The sequence below is a fragment of the Phallusia mammillata genome, chromosome 1, assembly GCF_965637545.1.
Source record: "Phallusia mammillata chromosome 1, kaPhaMamm4.hap1.1, whole genome shotgun sequence".
NCBI classification, from domain to species: domain Eukaryota; kingdom Metazoa; phylum Chordata; class Ascidiacea; order Phlebobranchia; family Ascidiidae; genus Phallusia; species Phallusia mammillata.
This window is the reverse complement of record NC_137252.1, coordinates 21,326,301-21,353,772: the sequence shown is the minus strand read 5'-3', so window position 1 is coordinate 21,353,772 and position 27,472 is coordinate 21,326,301. Positions and strand designations below refer to the sequence as shown.

Genomic DNA, 27,472 nt, shown 5'->3' with positions numbered 1-27,472 from the left:
TTACAGCATGACGTTATGTTTATTTGTTCTGTTTACGTAGTTTTTATGAGCACTGTTGGCATTTACAAACGTTTTGCTTGCTTTTAGATGCACAACCTAAAACTTGAGCATTTTAGGGCTTCAGCAACGTGATTGGAAATAACACAAGGAAACGTTCACCACGCCATTAGACAAACAAACAGTATGTACATGAGCTTGGACGAAACCTGCATACACATGTTAGAAGGGGTTATAACATTGGTATTGTGTACAAGCAAATCAACACATTTAAATGCGAAATTGTTTGCCATGGGAACATTTGGTGGGCTGCTACAAACCTATCGTGAAAAAGAGGGGGTTAACATTACACATATACTTACATAAGTTGCGAATAAGCGGAATAATGCAAATAACAAAATGTAAAAGATTGCGACAACATTGCCACAGGTGCCTAACACTGTGACTTGTATTTTGATAATGAAACACAACTGTGTAACATAGTTAGGCAGTGAATTTTTCACAACTAAGGGACAATGTTCATTTATCAACCATTATTCAGTGAGACAAATGTGCGTCCAAACTTGGTAGGAAGTTTCTTAATCAGAATCCTCGTCTTTGTATCGCATTTTACGGATTTGCGCCAATTTTTCACGAGCAGATTGCAATTCCCGTTCTTTGCGCAGTATTTCTTCCTGTGCCATCATTTCTTGCGCTATACCGCCTACCAGTCGCGAGTTAATAACAACCTCGACTTCTTCGTCGGAGCCGGTAGCTTCAGATGCGGCCTTCACAAGATCCTCAGATGCATGTTTTACCGCATTTCCGGCAATCTGAGCGGTTGTTTAAGCCCATTTCGATTAATGAGGAGATCCAATTTCATGATGAAATTACGATGAAAAATAAAAAGGGAAACAAAATTAAAAGGCATTCTTTTACAGGACTAATGAAATTAAGCAATTATTAAAATAAAACTGTAAATGCTGATTACCAATTCGAAACAAAATGAAAAAAAATCTTAAACACAAATTATAATTGTTTAAGATGTGTTTCACTCTTTTACATAACCAGGGCATTCAAATAATTGTTCAGAAATTCTGATATAAGAATCAGGAATAACAAAAGAAAAAAGCATGCTCCAACTAAAAACTTACTGATCATAAATGAAAATTCCTTTAAAATAAAGAAATGAATGTAACAACCTCAAACAAAAACTTGCTTCTACAACTGATTCAAGCAAAACTAATCTTACACTGGAATCAACTAAGAAAAACTAAAAATGACTGAATGAAAAACATGATGATTAATTGTTGGGGTTTTGATATTTCTTTTTGCGGATGTGCATTAACCGGGCCTGGGCATCTTTAAGTTCTTTCTCTTTGGCTAAGATAGCTTCCATAGCACGCATTTCCTGAGCGATGCTGCCAACTACGCCACCCTTTAGCTGAACTTCCACCTCCTCATGTTCTTGGAAAGCTGCGTCTTTGGCCGAATCCACTAACATTTGAGTTGCTTTGTTCACAGCGTTGCCTGCCACCTTTCACATTAAAGGGGGATGGGATTTACAATAAATGACATACGTTTTGAGCAACATATTGGTGAAAAAATCCGTGTGTTGTTATTGTCTTTAGAGCAGAGTATCACCATAAGTGTGGAATGGCTTTGACAAAGTTCATTGACTTTAAATCATAAAATTTCATCTCAACATACCTGCAGTCGCTTCATGTTTTCACTGTTCGGGTCAGCCTTTACTTTGCAAGCTACAAGCAGCTGGGCAGTTGATGCTGCGACTTGTTTCGCTGACGTCACAAGCCATTCCTCACTGGCCTCCCCCTGAACAGCCTGGTTAGCCGCTTCACAAAGATTTCCTGTTGCACTTGCCACCATTTGCGCAGCCGATATCAGACCCTGCGACCACTGACCATCGTCATGACGTGACGTGGAAACTGATCCAACCTGCGGTAATGCAATACATCACAAGTGTTTGCTTCGATTTGTTGGGTGATTTCCGTTACAGTTTAGCAACGCGTGTATTTTAGCATGCAAACATTTTCCCCTGATGGAATCTCACCTTTCCCTGCAACACCAGCTCTTTTTGTGCAGCCGAGGCAGCCTTAACCAAAGCTGTAGTTGCTGTGGCAATAGACTTGGCAGCTTCCAAAATTTGTTCCTCGAAATTTAGACTTTCATCCGCTTGCTGCCATAAAAAATCTATTTTAGTCAATGGGCAAAAATTCGCAAAATTTTGCATATCTAATATGCCAATGTGTAAAAGGTGTGATATTTCAACCCTTTATGTACTAAAAATGCCAAAGTATATCGTCATGCCGATTAACTAGGAAATCAACGTCTTTGTAATTTTGGTATAATTGCTGCTAAGGGGTTAAAGTACCTTAGGCTTCTTTCTTGGTCTCAGTTGCGCCAACTTTTTAGCTGCAGCTTCAATGGAAGAAGCAGCAGCAAGGAGTTCCTGTTCAGCAATAACGTTTGGATCATTCGGATCCACCCAATCAGAACCTGATCAAAATTAAATTTATGTCTCATGTACTAAACGGATAAAAAAAATCAAAATAATCTCCTTCAGTAGCAGAACATTAACAAATGTTGCACCATGTAGCCGAGATATGACGATAAAAGTTTGCAGCTAACCAAATTTTTCTCAGTATGGTTTGTTACACAAATCTTGCCTTTCATGCTTTCTCCCGATCTGACCAAATTGCTCACTGAGGTCGCCACGTTTTTCGATAGAGGAACAAGTTTCTTCTTCAGTTCATTGTTGCCGGGTTGTTGACTAATCGCCAAGACATTAGAGAGCAGACTAGCATATGTTTCAGCAACAGTTTGACCCATTTTTAACGCGTCTTGCTGTTGCATTTTGTCATCAGTTGTTGCTGCGGCAGCCTACAGCACAGACAAAAATAAAACCTCCAAATTATTTGCACACTTTAAACTAGGGTAGCAACACTACAGTGAGTTCAGTTAGACGGGTCGCACGGGAAATGCGTTTTTATCGTTCGACCTTAAAATAATTCGAAAATACAAACCTACAATTCTCACTCGAATAAATGCAATGTGTGTTTACCCCACAGCGAAATTCCAAGAAAATATTCTCAAATAGAACAACCCGTATAACTGGAGAACAACTGCAACAACTCGGAACTTACCCTGCATATGTGAATCATATCAAAGACAGCTTTTCTTCCCATGTTAGCACACACCATCATGTCGTCCTGTTTGCAAGATTTACCGGCAGCAACAGCTTTAGCTGTAGCATTGGTAATAGGTTTTGTAACGTGTATCAGTTCCTCAGGTGATGCACGACGTTCTTCTCCGTTAACCGTTTGCAACATCTAAAATATAGAAAAACATGTGTTAATTCTAAAAGAAAACCGGTGATTTTTTTGTAAATGAAGAATGAATGTTTACAGCTCCACGAGGCGTTTATTTATGTGCCCAATTGGTTGCATTAAAAATGCTTACCTTAACTTCTTGTCTGATAGAATTGATAGTTTGTTCGATAGCTCGTGGTCCTTTCACTGCTTCATCCTCAACTGACTTTACGGTTTTAAGCAATGACGTCACATTCGTCACCATAGCCTGTGAAAAACATCAATTTCTTACACCAAAGTTGATACTTACAACAATACGGTAGACATTTTTTGCAAAGGATAATAATGTTTGATGTTTTCCACACTTTACCTTTGCAGAAGCCTTAAGGTGAAACATTGCACTATCAGACGATGATTTTCCAGCAGCATCTTTTGTGGCATTTATGAGGTCTCCCAAAGCAGATGCAACATCACGAACGGCGTTAATCAAAATTACCTGGAAGACAAAGTCAGTACAAAATATTTTTAGGATCTTTTGGTCAATGACCTCGTATTTTTGGTTACATGACCAGGCAAACACTTGCATTTCCACATTGAACTTTACTGATATGAAAAATGTACCATAGACATGGATTGAAAATACCTGAGTGTCTGGGTCATCTGCCCCAAGACTGGTAGCTCCAAGTTTTACAACATCAGCAAGCTTATTAATAGTAGATGAAGCTGATTGTGCAGCGGCTGCCAGTTTTTCCTGTCCACCTGCTGCACCAGCAACAAGTTGTTTTGTGTCCTCAACCAATGCCTTTGCTGTTGACAAAATTTTCTCCCTGGGATACGAAATGTTGCCAAGGAATTATAAGTTGACAAACCATGATATGTGGCCTTATATACCTTTGCTATGTTTTATGCAATACTGTTATTGCTGTAAATTTATTGATGTAATCGTAAAATTTCCCTTGTTTTTACATCCAAACATTTTTTAATGTAGATTTACAACGCACCTGTAATCAGCAAAATTTTCATTGTCAGATTCAGAGTTGAGTGCACCAGATGAGACAAACATAAGAGTGGTATCAAGGTCCCCAATAATCCCTTGCACATGTGTGTGTGCATTTATACAGGCCTGTGTGCCCCGGCCACCTTGTTGCAGGGATGACAGAATGTAAGAAACCTGAAAACAAATCAATTGAGTGATAAATAGCTTTTGTTTTGTTTTTGAGAGATGGTGGAACAGTGCATGTAAATTTGATTGCTTGATTCAGGTATACTGGAAATCTATACATTGTACTAGAATTTGATTCAAACATTTGTAACTTATGTAATAGTTTTCTGAAACTGGCACAAAGTTGCCTGAAAAGATCCTTTGTAAAGCAATAATTTACAAAAACAGTTGGGCGAAAAAATAAAACCAAGAAACAAAGATTCAAGCATGATATAGAGTCTTTTAAAAAACCTAACTTTGCATTTTCCTAATGCAAAAGATCACCATGAGATCACCAAACCTTTTCATTGATATTTCGTCCAGCATCTTTCAAGTCCTTCTTTCCACGAATGTCTCTTGGATTACTTTGTACTGTCCCTGATGCATTAACCAAGTCTTTACATGCTCCTCCCAACTCAATAATACTCTTTTTGATGTGATCACTTACCTAAATTATAATCACAAACAAATGCATCAATGTATGTCAAATAAATCTCTTCACTGTCAATCTTACTTCTTTTGAGTCAGCAAGGGCCATGGCAACTGCACCATCATTGGCAAGACCAGTACATTCACCCGTGACCTTTTTGGCAAGAGGTCCAAGATCATCAGGTTGATTGTTCATTGCAATATTCATATCACTACTTGCAACCACAATAGCTTTACATCGTTTCATGATACGACTCTGGTAGTTGGCAAAAGTGTCATCTTCATCAGGTTGAATATTTTTGTTCAGGATCTTTAAGATAAACACACAATGTTAAACAAACACCAGTTAACAAGTGTTTTTTTAATTTGAACATGAAAGTTATGTTTTAAATTACAGTTTATGCGCAAAGATAAATGTGGTTAATCTCAATCTCACGTCCAATTTGCCAAGCTATCCAATTAACTAAATTATGTGCTCAATCGGACGATTTTCTTAACAAATGGCTACAGTTGGGATTTTTAATCTCCATGAGACTACCTGGTATACGATTTATTGGATTTGATTCATAAACATTTTTTTTGTGACAAAAACATGTCTAACAGCAGCATGTATATACACAAAATATTTTGATAAAGGTACATCCAGACAATACATTTTAAGTACCAAATTAAAGAAATAAAAAGATTTAAACTTTCAATGTCTTACACCGGCAGCAGATGAAATGTCATCAACCATTCCAGACACAAGGGCTTCTGGAGCTTCCTGGACAGACTTAAGCAAATCTTCAATGGCTTCTTTAGTGGCATCACAAGCTTCATCCACAGCCTCATGTGCATTTTCAGCCTGGAATAAAATTGTTATCTATTGTTAGATTTAGTAAATTTTATGAAAAACTCTGTTGCTGTATGTGACTTGGTTGTTTAATCCAGAAACAAATTACAGGGTAAACATGCTTCAAATTGCAACTAAGTGGTTTTCACGATTATATTGTATTTTTTAGGTAATTGTTACAAAATACGAAGATAAACACAGACTACTTGTTAGACATGTAATCAGCTGTGTGCAATGTCAAACAAAAATCAACCTGTTTGGGTATAGCACAATTTCCTAAAAGCAACAACAAAAGATATCCCAAAAAGAAACACAAATTGTTCAAGTCAAGATAAAGCAACACCAAACTTTGGGCTAGGAACACCAAAAATTATTTTAAAACTAGAAGGGTGGCTTAGCACATTTTGTCATTGCACATACCCTATAACCTATTTCAAAACATTAATATATATCCTATGCTCTTTTATATTGGATCCCATATCAGCCATCGTCTTTTATAACCTTAGTTATTTCTGCAGGCAGAAACTCATGCGTCCCCACACATGCAAAGTTGAAAATAGTGCATTTCAAGAGGTAACTATCAGAAAGTCAGTTGTTGTAAGGTAAAATACAGTGATGGGCACTGGGCTTAAATAATAATATTATGTAGAGTACAAACTATACAAATCAGATTCACGCCAGATATTGTTTGAAGTATGTCCTGTTTGACATTCTTTTTCAAATAAAAGAAGGAGTAATAGTGGCATAATGGCGTAAAACAAAAAAATATAAACTTGAATAGCAAATTCTACAAGCTGTCCAATTTTCATTCAATTTGCACATTGTTAAAAAATCACCCATTTTAGGGGCCAGTTGGTTAAATTGTGGTGCTACAGGGCAAAACACAACAATTAAGCACTTAAAATAGTATGTTCAATAAACTTTGCAAATTTCATTTAATTCCGTCATTTTTAAAAAATTCACTTATTTTAGGGGACTGGCGGCGTAAAGGTTGGAGCTATAGGGTAAAACACAACAACCAAAATTTAAATGGCAACTCCTACAAGCTGTCCAAATTTGATTCATTTTAAACGTTGCTTAGAAAAATAACCCATTTTAGGGGGCAAGTGGAGTAAATGTTGGGACTACAACATAAAATACATAAATCCAAACCTACAAATAGCGTATTTTACATGCTACCCAAATTTTAGCCCATTCTGACACTCTTTAGTAAACTCACCCATTTTAGGGGGCTAGTGGGGTGAGTTTGGGGCTACAAGGTTAAACACAACAATCAGCTCCTATGAATGGTAATTTCTACAAGCTGTCCAAATTTTAGCCAATTCCGTCACTTTTTATAAAACTGACTTATTTTAGGGGGCTGGTAGGGTAACTAATGGGGTTCGACACACAAACTAAAAAATATAAAACCACCCTGACTCAATCAATAATACTGCAAAATTTGAGCCCAATCCGCCATTGTTTAAAATTTTGACCACTAGAGGTGTTTTGAGCAACATCCGGTAATGCTTCTGACGTCATAGGGCTGTCAACAACCCCATAACTGCCACGGAGCAAAAACATTCACAAAGCATACGAGTGGTTGCCCTTGTAACACTATTGTGCAACAGAAATCTTTCGTTTGTGGTGCCCAGTAACATACAAATCCGTTTAACAATTCGGGGGCTTGTGGGATGTTGGGGCTAAAGGATTGAACACAACAATCGACACCTGTAATTGGCATACTATCCAAATTTCAGCCAATTACAACACTGTTTACAGACTTACCCATTTTAGGGGGCTAGCGGGGTAAATACTGGGGTTATCAGGACAAACAAAGTAGGATGCACAACTACATAACTATATCTACCATCTGTGTAAATTTCAGCCAAATCCATTAAACATTTGATACAAAAACGAGTCGGACAAACTTTGGGTAAAAACACCCATTTTAGGGGCCTAGCGGGGTAAATACTGGGGTTATCAACAAAAACAAAGTGGGATGCACTTCTACATGACTATATCTACCATCTGTGTGAATTTTATCCAAATCCATCAAATATTTGATGGAAAAAACGAGTTGGACAAACTTTGAAGACAAAAAAAACACAGAAAAAACAGAAAACAAACAAACAATTCGAGTAAAATCAATATGTGTCCCCTTCAGGGAAGGGGACCCATAATAATGATAACAATTTATTTGGTATTTGATATTACATCTCATTGTAAATACTTGAACTATTGTTGCAGTTAAGTATTTGAAAAAAAAATGCATTTAAATATCAGTTCCATGTTCATTAGTGTTGCAAACCAGTATTGATTGTTGAGTGTAAAATCAGGTAAGGTGATTTTCACTACAACAGTCATGTCCAAGCTCTTATGACTGGGGCCAAGTAAAGTCTTGCATACAAAAATTTACTTACAAAATGAGGGTTCAACTAACTAATGCCATTGCCTTACTTGGGTCAATTTCACAAAAGAAAGCTTTTGTTTGGATTAACAACTTACAATATGTTGATGAATTTCCTTTCTTTTGTTTTAGCAAGTATTCAAAATAAAATTCTGTGTCATATGACAGCATGACACAAACCCGAACAATCACAAAAATCAAGGTCACACTTTGATTTTAAATTTTTCACACAACAATTTCTACACAGCATGCACATCTTATTTTAATTTTGTTGCAAACCCTGTTATTTCAAGAAAATGAACTTGTGGACACTGAATTAGAAATACAACATAATTGAAACTTAAATAAGCGACACAAACACTGAGTAAACCTGCTTATATCTTCTTGTTGATATGTGGATAGGCTAAAGAGAATTGACAAGTTAAGTTTTTATCTGTACAGAAAGAGTAATAACCCACAGAGCACAAAATTAAAAGTGCATACAATTGCTGTTTACTTTTTTCATGCAAAATAATGTAAAATCCAGGAATGCAAACATTATATATTTTTTAGTGATGGGACGATACCAGGTTTTAAAGCGAGTACCAATACCGAGTACCACATGTATATACCTTCGATACCAATACTTAAGTATAGTGTTGTACTTAGTTGTATATCACTGGCTAATTTATCTGCCATGGCCGGTGTACAGGCATGCACACACACATGCAGAAAAATGTAATCTCCAGTCCATACGATAGCGAAACCTGGCAGAACTTTTTCCCGATTTTGTGCTGTCCGAAGCAAATATGGGCATAAAGTTGCCCGTATTCTTATGGTGTAAACCGGCCTTCGGCATTCACACGTTGGTATAGAAAACTGAGACAAAATATTTCGATAACGAGTATCGATACCATCGATAACGAGTAACGGGTACCCATCCCATCACTAATATTTTTATTACTTGTTTCATTTAAAGCAAGTTTCACCCAAATTTATTGCATAAGGTAAAAACCTTTTAACTAAAAAATAAATACATCCAATAAATTCAAGGTTGAAAAACCTAAAATGAAGCAAAAATGTGCATGATCATAAAAACCCTTGATACTAAAGTATTCGCATCATGGGTGAGTGAACAAATATCCACCTGGTATTTTTATACTATAAAAATAAACATAAAAAACAAACAAAATCAGCCCATGCAAAAACATAAGCAAATCAGAAGCATAACACAAGAGTACACACCAGCATGTGATGGTTAGGTTGGTGACGAACAAATTCACCAGTTGAATTATTGTGCATGTGAAGTTGTGGGTCCTGTTCACACATCGAAACATAAATCAATATAACAATATGACAAAATCATAAACCAAGAAGGGCATGCTTAGCAACAAAATTTTGTCAAGTGAAAAAAAAATAAAAAAAATTGGGAAAATTAAAGTTTAAATAAAATAATATTACCATGAATTAAACTTAACAGTACATGCATTAACATAAAATAATCATGCTCCAGCAACTAACAAAAATTGTGTCTGTGGGTCTAATATTAAAAATGCAAGTATCTTAATAAATTACTTGCAACTACAATCAAGATTATATGTTAAAAATAATCTTTGTGCTATTGTAAATGCTTGTAAATATTATCATTTATCTAACCTTGGGATTTCCTCCACTTTCCTTAGCTGCATACATCAGTTGCAGTGCAGATTCAGCCAATGTTTTGCTGTAATCAAGTATGTCCATTTGTCGCTGATGATTAACTGAATTGGAAGCAGCACCAATAGTGGCATTGGCAAGTGGTTCAAAGTAACTGGCAATTTGTGCAACCTGTGTTATAAACAACATTATCTGTTATTTTTACAGTTTTATCAATTTTGCTCAGATTAAAAAAAATGAAAATAGTAACATCAAGTCTTCTCCTAGCACAATTCTTATTCCATAAACATACAAATTTGATCACCTAAACCAGGGATAACCATGACACAAACTATATATATATACAAAGAGCAGGTTCGGGATTGTAAACTTTCTTTTTACTTGTATATGAAAACAACGGTTAAATCTAAAGTGGAAAATCAGTAGTAAAGGCTGCTGTTTTAAAGAAAAACAGTTACTCTATTTTTCTGATAAAATCAATTTTACTTCATATACCATAAGAATAATGCAGGTTTTGAAAGAAAATAATAAAAAGAGAAGCTACAAGACAAGCTAGAAACCAATTTGACAAGGTAACAGGTGATTGTAACGGAAAGTTAAAGCTACTTTTAGCTGCTGTAGCAAAGCAACATTTATTAACACATATCACATTTTTAAGAGAGCCTGTAGGTCTTAAAAAAACATCAGGGCTTATGAAATAAAACTGTTTAGTGCTAAACAGTTTGTTCCAGTAAGCTTGTTAATCACACTTTTAATTCAATAATAATAATTACATGAAAAAGGATCATTGTACAGCTGTGTTGTGTAGGTATTTTTTGCTGGTCAGCAAAAACACTTTTTTACACAATCTATCATCCAAAGAAAATCAAAAACAATTGTTTTCTTCATTTTATCTTTTTTATCGTTTTATCGGCTTTTAGTTGCGAGCGCCTTGGTTTCTTTTTCCCACCCCCCTTTTTTTCTTTACATTTGTCCACGGTGTAGGTCTTGTCAGGTTTTCACAGGTGTTACCTTTAGGTTTTCCAGGCGTTGCTGGGTTTGCAAGGTTTTTAACGATTTTGTGTTTGGCGACACTCGCGTTGTTGAGTTGCTTAGAACATTGTGTTTGTTTTACATTCTTGATATTTTGGTGTTGATCTATTGCGTTTTTCAGGAACTGATGATGCCATTATTAGGCGAAATATATATTCCTACTTTCTAATTTACTGACTGATTCTGTTGGCAGTTGAGACAGTCCTCTCAAATTTCGAATTGTTTAAATATTTAGAAACTTAAGTAGCTAGATATGTTCTAGTCTAGGGGCTTAAACAAATTACCGCACAGGCTGCATAGCACATAATGTATTTCAGGTAGTTGTAAAAGCTGTCAAAGTGTATTACCGACCTGTCTGCCAAGTTGGGCTGCATCACCCTTAGCAGCATCTGCAAGTGGATCGACGCATGCACTGATCTGGTTTACTGTGTCCACAACCTTAATATGGTTTCATACATCATTAAATATGTTCTTAATCGTTATAAAAACTACAGACCATTGCTTGAAATCCTTTCATCGTGTTGTCACTTCTTACAGGTAGACTTTGGTCCATTGCTGACAAGGAAGCATTGTTCAAATGTTTTATTGATTCGTTGATTGTTGAAATTGCCTCATCACATTCTTGTTGTCCAGGAGCATTGTCCCTTAGTTCACACAAATTGTTATAAAGGTAAAAAGTATCTGGGTACATAGTCATCGACACATGCTATTGTACCTTATATTGGCGATAAGTTTTTTAATTGAATCTGACACAACTCTTGAATGTCCAGCCATAACCTGCCATGTTGGTGGATCCTTGGGATTATTTGCCAATTTTCTGGCCGTTTTTATCAACTCACATGAACTTTCCAACATTTGCTTCCCAGATTCAATGATAGGACGTTGAGCTTGTCTTGCCTGCAATTATAACAACAAAACTTTTTTTCAAGACTTTTTTTGCCAAATGCCTCCCTGTAACAAAATTCTGATAAGTAGGGCAAATATTTTTTGACTTGTCAAAAAAAGTCAAAATTTTGTCAAAATGTTTAGAATAGGTCAAAATTTGTCAAAATTGTTTACAAAGTCAAAATTTTTTACAAACTGTATTGTCGTGGTGTTGTAGAGGTTGCAAGCAAACTATTCGTTTTACACCTTGTAGCCTACTTTATACTGTTGAAATTGGCCCATTGCCCCAATTATTGCGAATCATAAACCATCAAGTGAGTGAAACAATTAGGTTGATATGGCGTGATGCTCAACACACCTCAAAACGTGCAAAATTGTGGTAGGTCCCAAGTCACTTTCCGGCAGCTGCAGGTTAGGTGCAGCTCTTGCTTCGGTTTTGCTTTAGATACTTCATGTATCTTTCGTTTATACAAATGTATTGAATAATTTTCGTTGTGTCTTAGCTGCAGTTTTTTGGCAGTGATTTTTAATCAGCTCATTCCCTTTTCAGAATAGGTTAGGTCTATGTTCAGATTGTTGCCCTTCTCTTAGACTTTTGCACATTCTTTCGCTCTAGTTAGATTAGCTTAGCCATATTTTAACTTTTTGAACGATAATGCATAATTTAACTACTTGAATTCTTCATAGGTCAAAATTTTGTCAAAAAAGTTTTTTAAGGTCAAAATTTGTCAAAATTTTCAATTTGTAGGTCAAATTTTTTCGTTTTTTAGGTCAAAAAATAATTGCCCTACTGATAAGTAATTAAATATTCCTTCGTCAGTGAGCGTTGGGGACCATGTAATGTTTTTCTGTTTTTCACTGTGTTTTACCTCATCACTAATTTTAGCTGGAACACTTGCAAATTCTGGATTAGAAGCAAATGTTGTAAGATTTTCCACTGCATCAGTCAAAGGTCTTGTTGCTTCAGCACAGTTTGCACGATTTTCCTCAGAAAAGTTTCCATCTAAAGCCTAAGTATGACACATTCAGTAAAAAGTGACATTTAGCCGAAAAACTCATAACCGCAACACCTTAATTGTGCGAACAAGATTCGCTGTAGCATGTGCCACCTCCTTAGCTGATTGTACAAAGTGCTTCCGAGCAACAGCATTTGTGGTTTTATTTGATGCTACTCTACACACATTGCATAGAGCTGATGTGTGCTTGGCAACAATTGTGGCAGCAGAAAGTACCTGAACAATTTGTTTGAAAAGATTACTTCTTGGCAATCAAAACAAAAATTATAGTAGTATTACATTACATAAAATATAAGTTACAGTAAAACGAAACTAAAACCAAGTTGGTTCATGTTTTATTTTAACAAAAAGTCGAAAAGTACAACATAAGAACAAGAAATACTTAAAATAAAGGGGACTATAGGCATCAACAATATCTTATTGTTGCCTCAAAAACATTTGTTGTACCAATACTGCACCTGAGTTTGGTTGCTGGATGGATCAATCAGGCTCTGGCAAGCCATTTGAATAGCCTGGTTGGCACGTGCAAATTGTGTTTGGTCAACCAAGCCCTGAGTGCCAGCCTCACTGTTTGGGTCAGCAATACCCACCAGATAAGCAGCCTTAAAAAATATGTATGCTGTAAATTAGTTCTGTAAATATACATTCACATGCTGAATTACAACTATGAGGGTGGCTTAGCACATATTGCCCTTGCATATACACTATAACCTATTTTAAAAAATTGATATATTTCCTATGCTTATTTTATATTGGGTCCCATACCATCTACTGTCTTTTATAACCTTAGGTGTTTCTGCAAGCAGAAACTCATGGGTCCCCATACATGCAAAGTTGTAGATCAGGGGTGGGAACCTTTCTGTTTGTGAAGGCCGCTAAACGGCTTATCGACACTCGTTCAGGCCGCACTTAGTGCACTAAAAGGCCGCATGCGGCCTTTAGGCCACAGCTTCCCACCCATGTTTTAGATAATGCATTTCAAGAGATAACCATGTGAACGTTTAGTGTTGTAAGGTAAAACACAGTGATCGGCACTGGGCTTAAATAATAATACTATGTAGAGTACAAACTATATAAATTTAGATTCAGCCCAGATATTGTTTGAAGTATGTCCTATTTAACATTCCTTTTCAAAGAAACAAAGGAGTAAGTAGTGGCATAATAGGGTAAAACAAAAAATAAATAGCAAATTCTACAAGCTGTCCGGTTTTCATTCAATTCAAACATTGTGAAAAGGGTCACCTATTTTAGGAATTAGTTGGTTAAGTTGTGGTGCTACAGGGCAAAACATAACATTTGAGGACTTAGTATGTTTAATAAACTTTGCAAAATTTCATGCAATTAGGACGTTTTTTAAAAGTTCATTTATTGGGGTTAGTTGAGTAAATGTTGGGGCTACAAGGTAAAAAACATCAATTGAAACCTACAAATAGCATAGTCCACAAACTACCCAAATTTTATCCAATCCCGACACTGTTTAAAAAACTGACCCATTTTAGTAGGGGTTTAGTAGGGTGGGGCTAGTAGGGTAACTAATGGGGTCCGACGCACAAACTAAAAAAATATGAAACCTCAATGACTCAATCAATAGTACTGCAAAATTTCGGCCAAATCCGCCAATGTTTAAAATGTCGACCACTAGAGGTGTTTTGAGCAACAACTGTTAATGTTTCTGCTGTCATAGGGCTGTCATAGGGCAACAACCCCCTAACTGCCATGGCACAAAAACGTTCACCAAGCAATCCACAAAGTCACAAACGAGTAACATACAACTGCTTGCCCTTGTAACACTATTGAGCAACATAAATCTTTCGTTTGTGGTGTCCAGTAACATACAAATACGTTTTACACTTTGGGGGCTTGTGGGGTAAATGTTAGGGCTACAGGGTTGAACACAACAATCGACAACTATAAATGGCATACTCTACAACAGTGGTTCTCAAACTTTTTTGAGCGCGACCCAAATTTGAGGTTTATGAACATCTCTCGACCCAAGCCTCAAACATCAATAAATGTATTTTTTCTTGTACGAATACTACTCATTCTTGAATGCTAACTGTTACATCTCCATGTTCAGTTTCGCATGATTAACTTGTCCTGTCATTCCGCGCTGATTCATCTTACTGAGCAACGTGGTCGAGTGAGGCTGTAGTTAGCTACCGCTGTACTGTAGCTGACTGCCATCAAAACGTTCAGAAAACCACTTATGATGCAATACTCCAGGTTACTGAGATGAAGCCACAATTCAGTTATAATGGAGAATTAAAAATACTTCAAAATTGAAAGTTGGTTCTGGCAGAATTGATTTGAGAACCACTGCTCTACAAGCTATCCAAATTTCAGCCAATTCTGACATTGTTTACAAACTCACCCATTTTAGGGGGCTAGCGGGGTAAATACTAGGGTTATTTGGACAAACAAAGTGGTATGCACATCTACATAACTTTATCTACCATCTGTATTAGTTTCAGCCACATCCATCAAACATTTGATAGAGAAATGAGTCGGACAAACTTTGGAAAGAAAAATACCCATTTTAGGGGGCTAGCGGGGTAAATACTGGGGTTATCAACAAAAATAAAGTGGGATGCACATCTACATAACTATATCTACCATCTGTGTAAATTTCATCCAAATCCATCAAACATTTGATGGAAAAACAAGTCGGACAAACTTTGGGAAGAAAGAAAAAAAAAGAAAGAAAAAAAAACAAATTTGAGTAAAATCAATATGTGTCTCCTTCAGGGAACGGGACCCATAAATACCTGTGCAGCAGCTTCAGTTAAACCAATTAATGATTTCTGTGTGGCAGTAACAGCTTCTCCAAAACTTTCCAATTCACTTGCTCGGGCATGCTGTGTAATTCCACTCATGGATTCACCAAGTAACTTGGAATTATCCATGACACTTTCCAAACAATCAAAATATGAACTGTCGTTTACAGGCTCATTTGGATTTTCCAACATTTCTTTCACAGTCTGGAAAACATCAGCAAGATTAAATAAAAAACAATTATGTTAATTCTGTACAAAGACAAACTGTTGAAACACTTGGTCCTTCATGGGTGTAAACAAATGTCATTAAGTTTCTATGATTTAGTTGTTTAAAATATACAAACTTTGACGATTAAAGTTTTATGTTCTAATCACAAATCAACATAAAGGTTTAATCTGAAAATTTCTTAAACCTTCAGTTGCCTCAGAGCATTATCACACTCTTTCTGTCCAGGAGCTGTCTGTGTGCAGTGTGTGATGAGATTGTTAATGCTTTCAGTAACAGCACTGAAACAAAAAATCTTGATGTATATAATGAAACAACATTCTTCATGGTAATATACCGTGCAGCTGCAGCAAGTTGGTTTTTAGCATTAGGTGCACCAGGATCAGCTGATAATGCCTTGGCTGCAAGCAGAAGTTTACTGGAAGCCATCGAGATACTTTTCAGGTTTCCAACAACTTGATTTTGATCTTCCTTGTCCTATCGTAAAAGCAAAAACATTGAGGTATTTGGTCAAAGTTTTCTAAAACAATAATTTTCCCAGCAAGCCTATTATTTTTGACAGTTGGCAAATAATTTGTATTTGACATTAATATCTCACCCTTGATTGTCCAGCAACATTTAAACCAGCATCAAGCAAATCATTGAATCTCTCATTGTAGTTTGAACTGGAAGCAGCAAGTTCTGTTGGCGTTCCACGAGATGCCCCAACAAGATCATTTGCAGCAATATTTAATTCCTCTGCTGTTTTGTTCAGTTGGGTTTGTGCAGTCTGAAAGTTGGCTGTTGTGGCTGGAAACTAACAGCAAACACTACTAAATGTTTTGGTTCTATTTGTTAGCAAACAACTTATGAATAATAAAATATTTGTATTTAAAGTATACAACAAATCGTGAAAATGAAAATAAAAGTGTATTGTAACCAAATATTTTATGGCCAAATAAAACAACATGATAAAAGACAAGTTAAAAACAAGTGGTGAAGAATATGGATATTTGAAAAAGAAAACAGTTGTATGACTTAAAATCACCTTGTCGTGAAGATTAACATCATGCAAGCGAGCATATGATAAGTTACGCATGAGAACCTCATCCAGCAACTGATCACATGCAAATAGGAGAAAAAGCAGAAAGAAAAGATGAAAAGAGGAAGTGAAAGAGAAAAAGCCAAGCTGAACATTTAACACTAAATATTCCTTACTTGTCCCGCCAGGAGTCTTTTGCTGCTGTCAGCAATATTTTTTAGAGCTTCATCCACATCTCGTTGTCCAGGTAAACAGTTAATGCAATTATTTAGGGCATGTGAAACTGCTTTGGCAACCTGAAAGATATTTAGGGTAGAAGTTATTTATTTATTTGTACACAACTACAAACAGATAAGCTAAAAAATATCTATTGAAGTCTTAGAAATGATTTACTTGAGCAAGTCTTTGTCTGTTTTCGGGGTTTTCTGGATTTTCAACAGCAAGTTTTGCCTCTTGCATAAGATTTACAGATTTGTCCATCACATCACGACTTGTCTCTAGCAAGTGAAGTTGTGCGTCAAGGTCAGGAAGATTTGCTGCCACACCTCGAGCCGCAGCCACTAACGTCCGCAATGCATTGGCAGTATCACGTGCAGCCATACCAGTATAATCCTCATTACCCTGAAAATCATTGAAAAATCAGATTTGTTTTTAACTTTTGCCAAGCAAATCAAACAAACCTGTGCGGCAGCAGTTAATAACTGTGCCATTGATGCCCCAACAGTTTTAGAGGTTGCACCCAAGTCATGTGCACAAGATTTCATGGTCTGTCCTGGTAGGGGTTGCAGCCTTCCACTCTTTGCATCATTGGAATAGTCGGAAAGCTGACGATCAAGTGCATGGACTGTCTCTAACGCAGCATCAATACCACTTGGTCCGCAAACCTCACTTGCCTTTAAATATAGTTTGATAATATTTACAAGAATTAATAGCTTAAATTTTAATTTGTTTTCCATAATAAAACAAATCAATTAAATCTGAGGCATCATACAACGGATGGTAAGAGTCCATGTGGAACAAAGGTTGACAACTATTCTTTAAATATCTTCAGAACTAGAAGAGTGGCTTTCTGATATACTTCCATTTTATATATTCTATACGATATTTTCCAATTTACTATACACATCATTTGATCTACACATATGATTGTTTTTTTTAACAAAAACAAATGGGTCCCCATACGCGCGTTTGTGCGGATTTACAGTAAACAAATGTTGCGGTGATTTTTAGATTCTTAAGGACAAATTTTTAGAAAGCATTAACCCAACAATAAAAAAAAATTGTTCGTATTCTTTTTGCACTATTATTAAGTGTATACATAACAAATTGTTTTTCATTTAACTTTGTTTCGCAAAACGAGTACCATTGACCTGTAGTAACCTCTCAGTGTGCACACGCCAAACGACTGTTTGATCTTTTGACACCGTTTTCAATAGCATGCCGTCCTTAGTGTTCAACAATACTGTTAAGCCTAATTTATACATGCCTTGAGTATTGACTCCTAAATTAATTGTCAAAAAACGCTACGTTATGAAGAAAGTTGAACTGTGTTTGTAATACCGACTAGTTAACCTTAAGTAACCCGTGATCATGCGGCGGCCAACCTGACAACGAGCATTTAAAAAAACATTTATTTGGCAAAAAAGTCAAGTTAATTTTTTCATCTTTTCTTTGAAAAACAAAGTTTTTCTTGACATATACAAAACCGAAGCACAGTAATTAGGTTTAAATCACGTCATAGGTGTAAAACCTTCGCCAAAACTAAAAATGTGAGTGATAACTTAATAAAACGACATAGCATTGCTGTGCAAAACAGCTGATTTCTAATCACTGAAACGACGTCTCGTAAAACGCCTGTCCGACATCAAGCTGAGCCCTCCCGCTATCGTAAACCAGTGAGTTACTTTCTTGGTACTTCTGCCTACAGTGTCTTTCTTGATCAAACGAGCGTTAGACACATTTACGTTTCGGGGGCCTGTGGGTGAACCTCTGGGTCATTCGGAGTCAAACTTCTAGAGGATCAAGTTCAGATTGATAACTAACATATGTCCAAATTTGAATAAATTTAAAGCACTCCTTCTTTACCACACGAGCGATAAAAACCAGCGTTAAAAATTTTACGTTTCGGGGGCCTGTGGGTGAACCGCTGGGTCATTCGGGGTCAAACTTCTAGAGGATCAAGTTCAGATTGATAACTAACATATGTCCAAATTTAAATAAATTTGAAGCACTCTTTCTTTACCAAACGCGTCTCACAAACCAGCGTTAGACAGAAAAAAGAAGAAAGAAAAAAAAAATACGGACAAAAACAATATGTGTCCCCTTCAGGGAAGGGGACCCATAATAAAAACAATGGAATTTTGTTTGAGTGCTATTTTAGTAGATATGGTGTTTACCTTTAGAGCAGCTGTTTTCAACTCGGTTATGGATATAGCAAGTTTCTTGGTACAGTCAGCCAGTTGTAATGCTGTAGCTTGGTCTCCACCAACAACTGTTGGTACAACTGCTTTTGAGTAACCAACCATTTTTGTTCCAGGCTATAAAACAATTTGTTTTATGCAGTTGAAAAACATTTTCAGCTTTGTTGTAGTTTTATTGTAAATTTTTTAAATGTATGTCAAAGTAACACAATTTATCAATTGAATAATAAAAAAATCTCTCCTTACCGGCACAAATTCATTAGAGGCTGTGATAAGATTTTGTTGAGCTGCAGCATTTTCTGGATCTTGATAAGCTCCCTGGATACCTTGAAGAAGCTTTGGGATGTATTCTTGTTGAAGAGTCTACAAAATAAAAAATAAAAAAAATATTAACAGGTATAGCACAAATTTATTTCCATGTTTATTTTTAACATCTACACGAAAACAGAAATATATCACGGAAACTATAGTTGTTTGAGTAATTGCTCATACTTTGCTGTGGGCAATCAACTGGTTCTGACTGGCTTTGTTGGTGTTAAATGGTTCGGCAGCATGGGCAGCAGCAATAGTTTGTGTGGCTGCAACTGCAGATTGTCGAGCTGCTGCCTCCAATCGATGTACCAACTTTTTTCTCAATGCATTTTGTGTTGCTGCATTGGTGGCAGCTCGGAGATTTTCAGCAGCTAGTTTTAAGTTTTGTTGTTGTTGTGAGTCATGTGGATTGTTTGCTGCTCCCTGTCAAGTAAAAACACATCCCATGTTAAGAAAATTGTTCACATCCACAAGTAACAAATACAAAGTCTACAAAAATACACAATGTGTACGTAAAATCGATAGTTAACATTATTCCATTATTGGGATGCATATATAATAATCACATTCAAATCAAAATCCGTCATAACAAATATGGCAAAAACAAACATTCAGCAAACACTAAAGAAAAAATACTGTTTGAAAACAATAAAAACAAATAGGAAATATTTAGTTCTTATGCAGGCAATAGGTTTGTACCTTAGCGGCTTCAACCATTTTGGCAGTTGCATCAGCAAGAAGTTTAGCTGCACCAAGCAATTTCTTTCTCCAATCGTCATCCGATTCATGTTCAGCTTCCAATTTCAACATATTGACTAGATCTGAGGTTGTCTGTTAATAGTGCAAGATTAGTACATGTACAATGATGCCAATGGCCACCAGAACTTAATTACCTGTCCAAGTAGTCTCGCTTGCTTTACCATCACTGCTGCATTGCCCATGCTGTTGCACAGTTTGTCAGTTGCATTTAATATGATTTCACACTGTTCATCATATTTTCCATCAGATCCAGCAGACCCCTGTGAAAGAACATTATCTGGATTTTTTTTAAATATTGGACATGTTTGCAAAAAAACAACTAAGAAATTTAAGTCTGAATAATTGATATTTCACATGTATAAATAAGTTCTTCTGTCAACACACAAAAAAACAAGTTTTTATGGCTAGTAACTTGCAACTGAAACAAAAATGTAAGTGCTAAAAAACATTTATGATACAACAGTGTAACCTTTCAGGGGCAATCTGGTCAAGATAAAAATAAAGTGTTACATTGTACCTGCTTTATATGATTAATAAGGTCGTTAAGAGCCCGACCAACATTGGTAGCTGCGTCACCAAGTGCACCCATAAGGCTTGGATCAGATGTAGCAACATGAGTAACTTCAATACAGCCATCGACTGACTCAGATACTTCACGAGCTGCATCAATTAACTGCTCCTGGCAGTTTGGATTGCTGATGGTTGGTCCAACAACCTGTTTACATCAGAACAGATTAAAACACAGTATGCATCTGAAAAGTTAGCGTACATCAAAATGACATTAAACTGTTGAATTAGGTTTAGTTCAAGCCCTGGTTTTCTACAACAAGATCATTATGCATTCAAACGTAAGTTTTGAAAAATACTAACTTACCTTTGTGCAAGCAACAAGTTGTGACGTAGAGAGGGCACACTGTGTAGCACTGGCAATAACTTGATTCTTTGTGCCTTGGTCATCACTTCTGTTAGCAACCTGTCTTGCTTGCAACACCAGAGCTGCAGTTGCATTGGCTACTGCTTTGGCCAAATTCATTAAAATATCCTGCAAACAAACATTGATATTTCTTATAACATAAGAGTGTGAGGGAAAATGCTTAATTATGGTGACTTTTAGGGATGGACCGAGCCGAACCAGAACCCGAGTACCCGGTACCGAGCATTGCTGTTTTTGATGCTCGGTACTCGGCTGAGCAGTTGCACAAACTGACCCGAGCATTAAATTTGCATATTCATGCCCTGCTAACATACAACACTAGTGTCCTAAAGGGTATCCAAGAACAAAAATGACTTTTTCAAATGTGTTAGATGGTTGAAAACGCCTACTTCTCGGGTCTGTACAGTTTAATACACCGCTAGTGACATGAGAGACCTTAGAAAGCTACAAGGCTAGGGTGAAATTGGGAATGTTTGTGATGTCATAATGCACCGAGCGTGCTCAGTTGAGCAACGGGCATTAACATGAGATGCTCGGTTTTGACCAAACAGAACATCTGCATCTCTAGTGACTTTATCTCAAAAAAAATAAAGTATTAATTTGACTTTGTATTTCATGTTATTTATTAATGCTAAATATTAAATATAACTCCTTTCCATGCTTATCAAGCATTTTTTGGCAAAATGTACAAAACAAATTAAACCTGGAAGTTGTCATCACCACCCTCTCCAATGTATTTCAGAATATCATGACTTGCATCACCAACTTTTCCAGCTGCCCCAAGCAAATTCTGTCGTGGTTCACCGCTGCCAGGTTTTGCAGCTCGCAATAAATCATTTATTGCAGATGTTAAATCACGTGCAGCCTTAAAAACAATTAGCATTAAGCACAAACAACAGGTAGCACCAATCCTATGCCACAAGAACATATATACATGTATCGATGGAGATTGTGGTTCTTAAACTACAAATTAGGCCAAACAATTGGTTGACTCAATATGTGCAGCTTGGTGTTTGCACTTTTTACATGTGATACCATTCTTTGGTCAGCAAATGACTTAACTAAAACAATGTCAGTGAAGCCAAAACAGAAGTTACATTCTTAGAAGTCAAATACCCAAAAGATGCTAGTACTTATAAAAAAATCAGCCTGATCATACCTTCATGAGGCTGTCTGAATCATTTTCATTGTCTAATAATGCAGCCATAAGCCTCAGACCATTTGTGAGATCACTGAGATTAGAGGAAATGGTTGTAACAGCCGAACCTACGGTGGTATAATTAGTGCCTTCCGGATCACCTATTCAAGCAAAGTTTAGTGCGTATTACAAAAACATTGAGCTATAACATAACATGTAAACATTACCTGCAGTTTTTGTTATCACTGTGGCTGTTGCTGCATCAATAGCAGCGAGATTTGACTGAATGTTGTGACGGTTTTCCTCAATGGCATTTAACTTCCATTGTTTAGATGCCTGCAAAATAAAAACAATATCAGCCCACTGTACATTGTCAAGTAGGAACATATGGCATTAACAGACAGCACACTTTCCATTAGCTGTGGTTGTCAGCTATTGCTTTAACACTATTTAACCCATTTCAATGTTTAATCTCACTAAATTTGACCTTGTTGCTAAATCTAGATAACAGAAAAAAACAGTTTGTGATATCAGTAAAACTTTTTTCACTCGGTTTTACTTAATTGTCTATTTTATTATATACCATTCCTGAAGCTAAAGATTCTTCACCAGTGATTTTATGACACATAAAAATACTTTTGAACTTCATGATGTTTTTTCAAAAATGCATTTAATTTGCTAATGGATATAGACAAAAGCAGTCTGAGACTCTGAAAGCCAAATGTCACAGCTACAAAATGATATTGCAGTCAAGTATAAGTGAAAGATTGGTGAAATTCCAGGTAAACATGTATATTCAACTTACAGCATCTGAGCCAAGTGGTGGAAGATGTGCTTTGTTATTAAAACCCTCATGTGCTGCCCGGCATGCATTAAATCCATGCTCAATGTTGCCCATAAATGCTTGCTGAGCTGCAGTCTATCGACAAAAAAGAAGTCAATCATTTAGCCAATACAACCACCAAATAAAACAAACTTTAATCACCAATGGTTGGCCACCGTATGATAGATTAGTGTGGGTTGTAACTTGTGATGGGGGTTGCATTGCCCCCATTGAGTAAGAATCTGGGTGAGCAGATGAGTTCCGAATTACGCCAGGCATTGCAACTGAACCTTGATGATATTGACCAGCAGAACTGTCATGCATTGCAACCACCTGAGCACTGAGAAATACATTTTTTTAAGAGAATGTTCAGAAAATTGTGTTTTAAATAAAATTTCACAAAGTTAAGATTGTTACAGCGAGCTATTTCACATTAAAATTAACATGCCATTCCAACTATTATTATGTGATACAATGCAGAATAACATATTTTAACAGCAAAACTTTCTTTGGGACTGAACAACATACCGACGAGGTGTAACATTTTCTTCAAGCATTGCAGCATCTTCATCCATATCACCACCATAATTGTCCTTTGCCTGTCTTTTCTTTAAAATAATATCAATGTATCCTGCAATCAGCTGGGCAATTTGATCACCTTCGGTAGTTTGTACACTGTAATATCCATCTTGGTAATCTCCAAAATCCTAAAAAAGGGTGTTTTTACATCACTTATAATGACGACAATTTTTTTTATCCATGACACACTTACAAGTGTGAACGATTTTGGTGATGCAGCCCATCTCTTAACAGAAGTAAGGGGCCAAACTTTGATCATGTCTTTAGTTCTTTCATCAACTCTCATGACTGATTCACGAGTTACCCCCAATAAGCGAGGAACCAACTTGTTTCGACCTTTCATTTTCTCCTATACACACAAAACCAGTTATACAAAACCATATTGCAGCACAACAAAAAAAACTTTCAACATACCTTTACAAGAAAGAATGTTACTCCGTAGGTTTTTAAGGCTCTGCACTTCTTAGTATATTTCACTTTCGCTTCAATTTCATTAAGCATGTCAAGAGCTTTATGCTCCGCAAAAATTTTCTTTTCAATTCCTCGGCTTCTAACATATTCCTTTGGAAGAAAATCTTTTAATCTATACAAAGTGAAAAATGTTTAGCAATAAAAAGTGACATACAATTTAAATAACTTCTAATATTTCTTACTCAATGTATCCAGGTTTATGTTTTTTTTCGTCATGAGGTCCCAATTGGATTTGACACTGCAAGGCCGCAAATGTCATGGCATCTTTTTCATTTACCGGATATTGGCCTTTAATAATTCCGTCCCTAGACTATACAAAACAAAACCCATTAAAGGACATGTCTAAGATAAGCATCATATGAACAAAATCATTGGTTTCATAATTTAAGAAGCGATATCAAGTTTCACAGTGATTTTTCTCAACCATTTCAAGAAAACCTGAACATAGAGAAGGTTTAATTGGATAGGATCTCGTGAATCAACATTTTGATCGGAGTAAAAATATTTCCGGCGTAAAATGAGTGTTTCAGTCTCTTCAACACCTTGTTCACGAAGCGTTTGGCCATGGTTTAACCAATTTACTGAAACAGAAAAACATTAATATATGTTTCTTTTATGGACAAGTTTTCCTATGTTAGCATCACATTAACTGCGCTTCTTTCAGGTAGAGGATTAATAACAACAAAATCAATCATTACAAGCTTTCAATGCTAGAGTTTAATTATTTTCACCTAAAACAACCCAAAACAAATAAAATTGCACAAATTGTGCACCATATGTGTCATGAAACATAAACATACATTCATCATCGGTGTGAAGTTTCTTTTTCAAAGTTTCGAATTTCCTGTCTGTAGTTCCTGGTCTGAGCAAAGTACCAGTGTCCTATCAAAATAAAACTCTTGTGTCCAATCATGTTTGGGGGTTATTTTTTAAGGTCTAGAGTTAAAAAAATATTTGAAAGTGCTCTTCATACTTTTTTAACAACACTTTGTTCTTCTAATGGAACCTCACGAACAAGTGAATACTCCTCATGATTTACAATTCCTGCAAATATAAAACAACACAGTTTAAGGATCAGGGTCAAAATTGGATCGAGGACCGCACATGTGCATCACACCAAGTGATTTTGCTTTGTTTCTTACCAAATATGCTTAACTTCAAGTATAATTCGTATTTGATTCTAGCCACATTTTGCCAGATCGCAGAAAACTAGCATCAGGCGCATTAATCAGCTCAAAAATATGTAATAATTGGACTCGTTTGCCAGTACTTTTGAATTCCAAGCGTCTCTGAGGGCCGCACAAGCTTTATTGAAGGGCCACATGTGGCCCACGGGCCGCAGGTTGCCCACCCCTGGTCTAAACCCTTAACCCACACTTCTTGGTAGACCCAAGGGGCCACCCCTTTGTTGAAAATTGGAAATTGTGTTAAATCTGTAGAATCCCCACTAACCCCCAAAAACATACAAATCAAGGCAATGAAACGAACAGGACACAGGAAGTGATGTAACCAAAGCTTTGTGTTTTGATTGCCTTCCTGTTGACTAGTACTTATAACAGAACCGAGATTGACATAAACAACAGACAGAGTGTCGATGCTGGCTGAAGTTTTAGCAACTAAACGAGTAGACAGCAACGAAAACCGGGTGCCCGGCGAATTGCTCACCCAGCCGCGTGCAAATTGTGATCATCAATTGTCCGACAGTGTTGCTGTCATCAATCTATGCAAACAATGAGGAACAGTTGAAGAAATTGCACACAGCGCATAGCGCCTGATTAATACCTATTCGCAACACAACTTACCATGACTGTTTTGATTGATGCGTCCAGCGTACGAATTTTTAACGGCCGCTGCTTCTGTTTGTATTCCAAAATATCCTAAACACGCCAAACATATAATTTGAAACGGATACAAAAAAATTAGATGCTTAAATTTGGGATGGCAAAGTAAAACTTTATGAAGACTGATTAACATTAACAACTAACGTCAGTAATTTGCTTGAAACCTCTGTTTGACGAAATTTTTTGCGCAGGTATTATGACAAAATAAAAACGAAATGAAGTTGATGTTTTAAGTCGTGTTTACAGGGTAACATCCGCCTTATGTCAAACTGTGTCTTCTAAGACGTCGGATGAATGAGAAAGAATTTGTAGCGGTTTAAGTTAAAACCGAAGTTTTACGAACACGTGCTTATAAGGCGTTTCGAATGAGAGACCAATAAAGTCAATGCGACTTTTGGAAACATTAAAACAGTCTGGTTTTATTGTGCTGTTTTCTGTTGTTTAAATTTGAACATTTGTAAGATACGTTGGAAATTTATTCATACCCCATCCCGAAGTAAATAGTATTCGAGTGGCCTTCGCGATTCCAACCAAACCCCTTTTTTGGGGTCTTTGTCTGACAGAAATAGGCTGTAGTCTTGAGCTGAAAAACAAAAACGTATTAAAAAAAAGAATAACATTGTCCGCCAATGATACATACTTCTATTACACAAGCAATACTACGAAACTCTGCGGGAAGTCTGTGCAAGTGGTTAGAATGCCAAATACGGTAAGAAGGAAAGAATTGCGCAAGCTAGGAAAAGGCCGTGACAAAACTGCGTCATTCATTGGTAAAGACCTTTCTCAGTAGGTAGACAATATTTTGCGCACAATAATAAATGGGTGATTTTTAAAATTATACAATTATGTGTACAAATACCAAAAAAATGTTAAAAATACAATTTATCTTGGCCCCTTCGCGCACATTTCCACAGTGCTAATTTGGCCAATAAAAGCACGAAAGTGGAACACAAGTTAGAAGCAAGTATACTTGACTTACCTTGGCCACGTTGAGCCTCGGGCGCCTTCTCCCTTATGATACGACAAGCATCGTACACGATGCAGCCAGGATCGAAGTGCATAGTTTTAGTGACATTGGCCTGCTTGATGAGAATTTTTAGCGCCAAGTTCACCATTTTTAATCTATCAAGTCCCAGAAAATTCGACCATAAATTTGTTTCTATTTCTACTAAACAAGTGATTTCCTAATCGATCTTCTGTACACGAAAATGTTGTTAACTTGTACCACGAGTGTACCACAAAAATCATTCTGCTTGCAGGAAACATGCTAATAGTTTCTCGGTTAACATGTATAAGCTGCGTTGGCGGTTCTCACAAGCGCTTTAACTGCGGATGTGACGTCAGCATTTCTCAAACGGCGTACATTGATGAAGTGAATGTAATCTCAAAGCATTAATGGTTTGGAGTAGACCAACAGTTTCGCAGTTAAATATTTGTTTCACAAAAAGTA

At 36.5% G+C, this 27,472-nt stretch overlaps 1 protein-coding gene across 4 annotated transcripts; it reads right to left on the bottom strand.

The window, feature by feature from the left end:
- LOC145212554 (talin-2-like) lies at positions 1-27,236 on the bottom strand. Of its 4 annotated transcripts, none has more exons than XM_080080718.1 (51): positions 27,002-27,235; positions 26,508-26,605; positions 25,984-26,058; positions 25,847-25,901; positions 25,155-25,225; positions 24,982-25,063; positions 24,620-24,762; positions 24,364-24,491; positions 24,125-24,293; positions 23,904-24,059; positions 23,660-23,838; positions 23,294-23,471; positions 23,114-23,227; positions 22,536-22,644; positions 22,330-22,469; positions 21,874-22,035; positions 21,111-21,278; positions 20,754-20,951; positions 20,371-20,496; positions 20,177-20,308; positions 19,658-19,900; positions 19,412-19,528; positions 19,142-19,282; positions 17,426-17,638; positions 17,139-17,366; positions 16,922-17,041; positions 16,323-16,520; positions 16,062-16,201; positions 15,912-16,005; positions 15,490-15,702; positions 13,183-13,326; positions 12,779-12,940; positions 12,578-12,718; positions 11,539-11,720; positions 11,320-11,467; positions 11,175-11,261; positions 9,792-9,962; positions 9,381-9,452; positions 5,642-5,779; positions 5,021-5,245; positions 4,808-4,954; positions 4,307-4,476; positions 3,949-4,132; positions 3,676-3,801; positions 3,457-3,573; positions 3,141-3,326; positions 2,664-2,877; positions 2,369-2,493; positions 2,048-2,173; positions 1,687-1,932; positions 1-809 (listed from the first exon to the last, which is right to left on the bottom strand). In XM_080080718.1, the coding sequence occupies exons 1-51, from the start codon at positions 27,135-27,137 to the stop codon at positions 576-578; spliced, it is 7,671 nt and encodes a 2,556-aa protein (XP_079936844.1). In that variant the 5' UTR covers positions 27,138-27,235; the 3' UTR covers positions 1-575. The 4 variants fall into 4 exon arrangements, with proteins under 4 accessions (XP_079936844.1, XP_079936856.1, XP_079936864.1 ...); XM_080080730.1 differs by lacking the exon at positions 9,381-9,452 and adding an exon at positions 8,527-8,559; XM_080080720.1 differs by lacking the exon at positions 1-809 and adding an exon at positions 816-1,513 and having other exon boundaries at positions 27,002-27,236.
- Between the last annotated feature and the right edge of the window lie 236 nt (positions 27,237-27,472).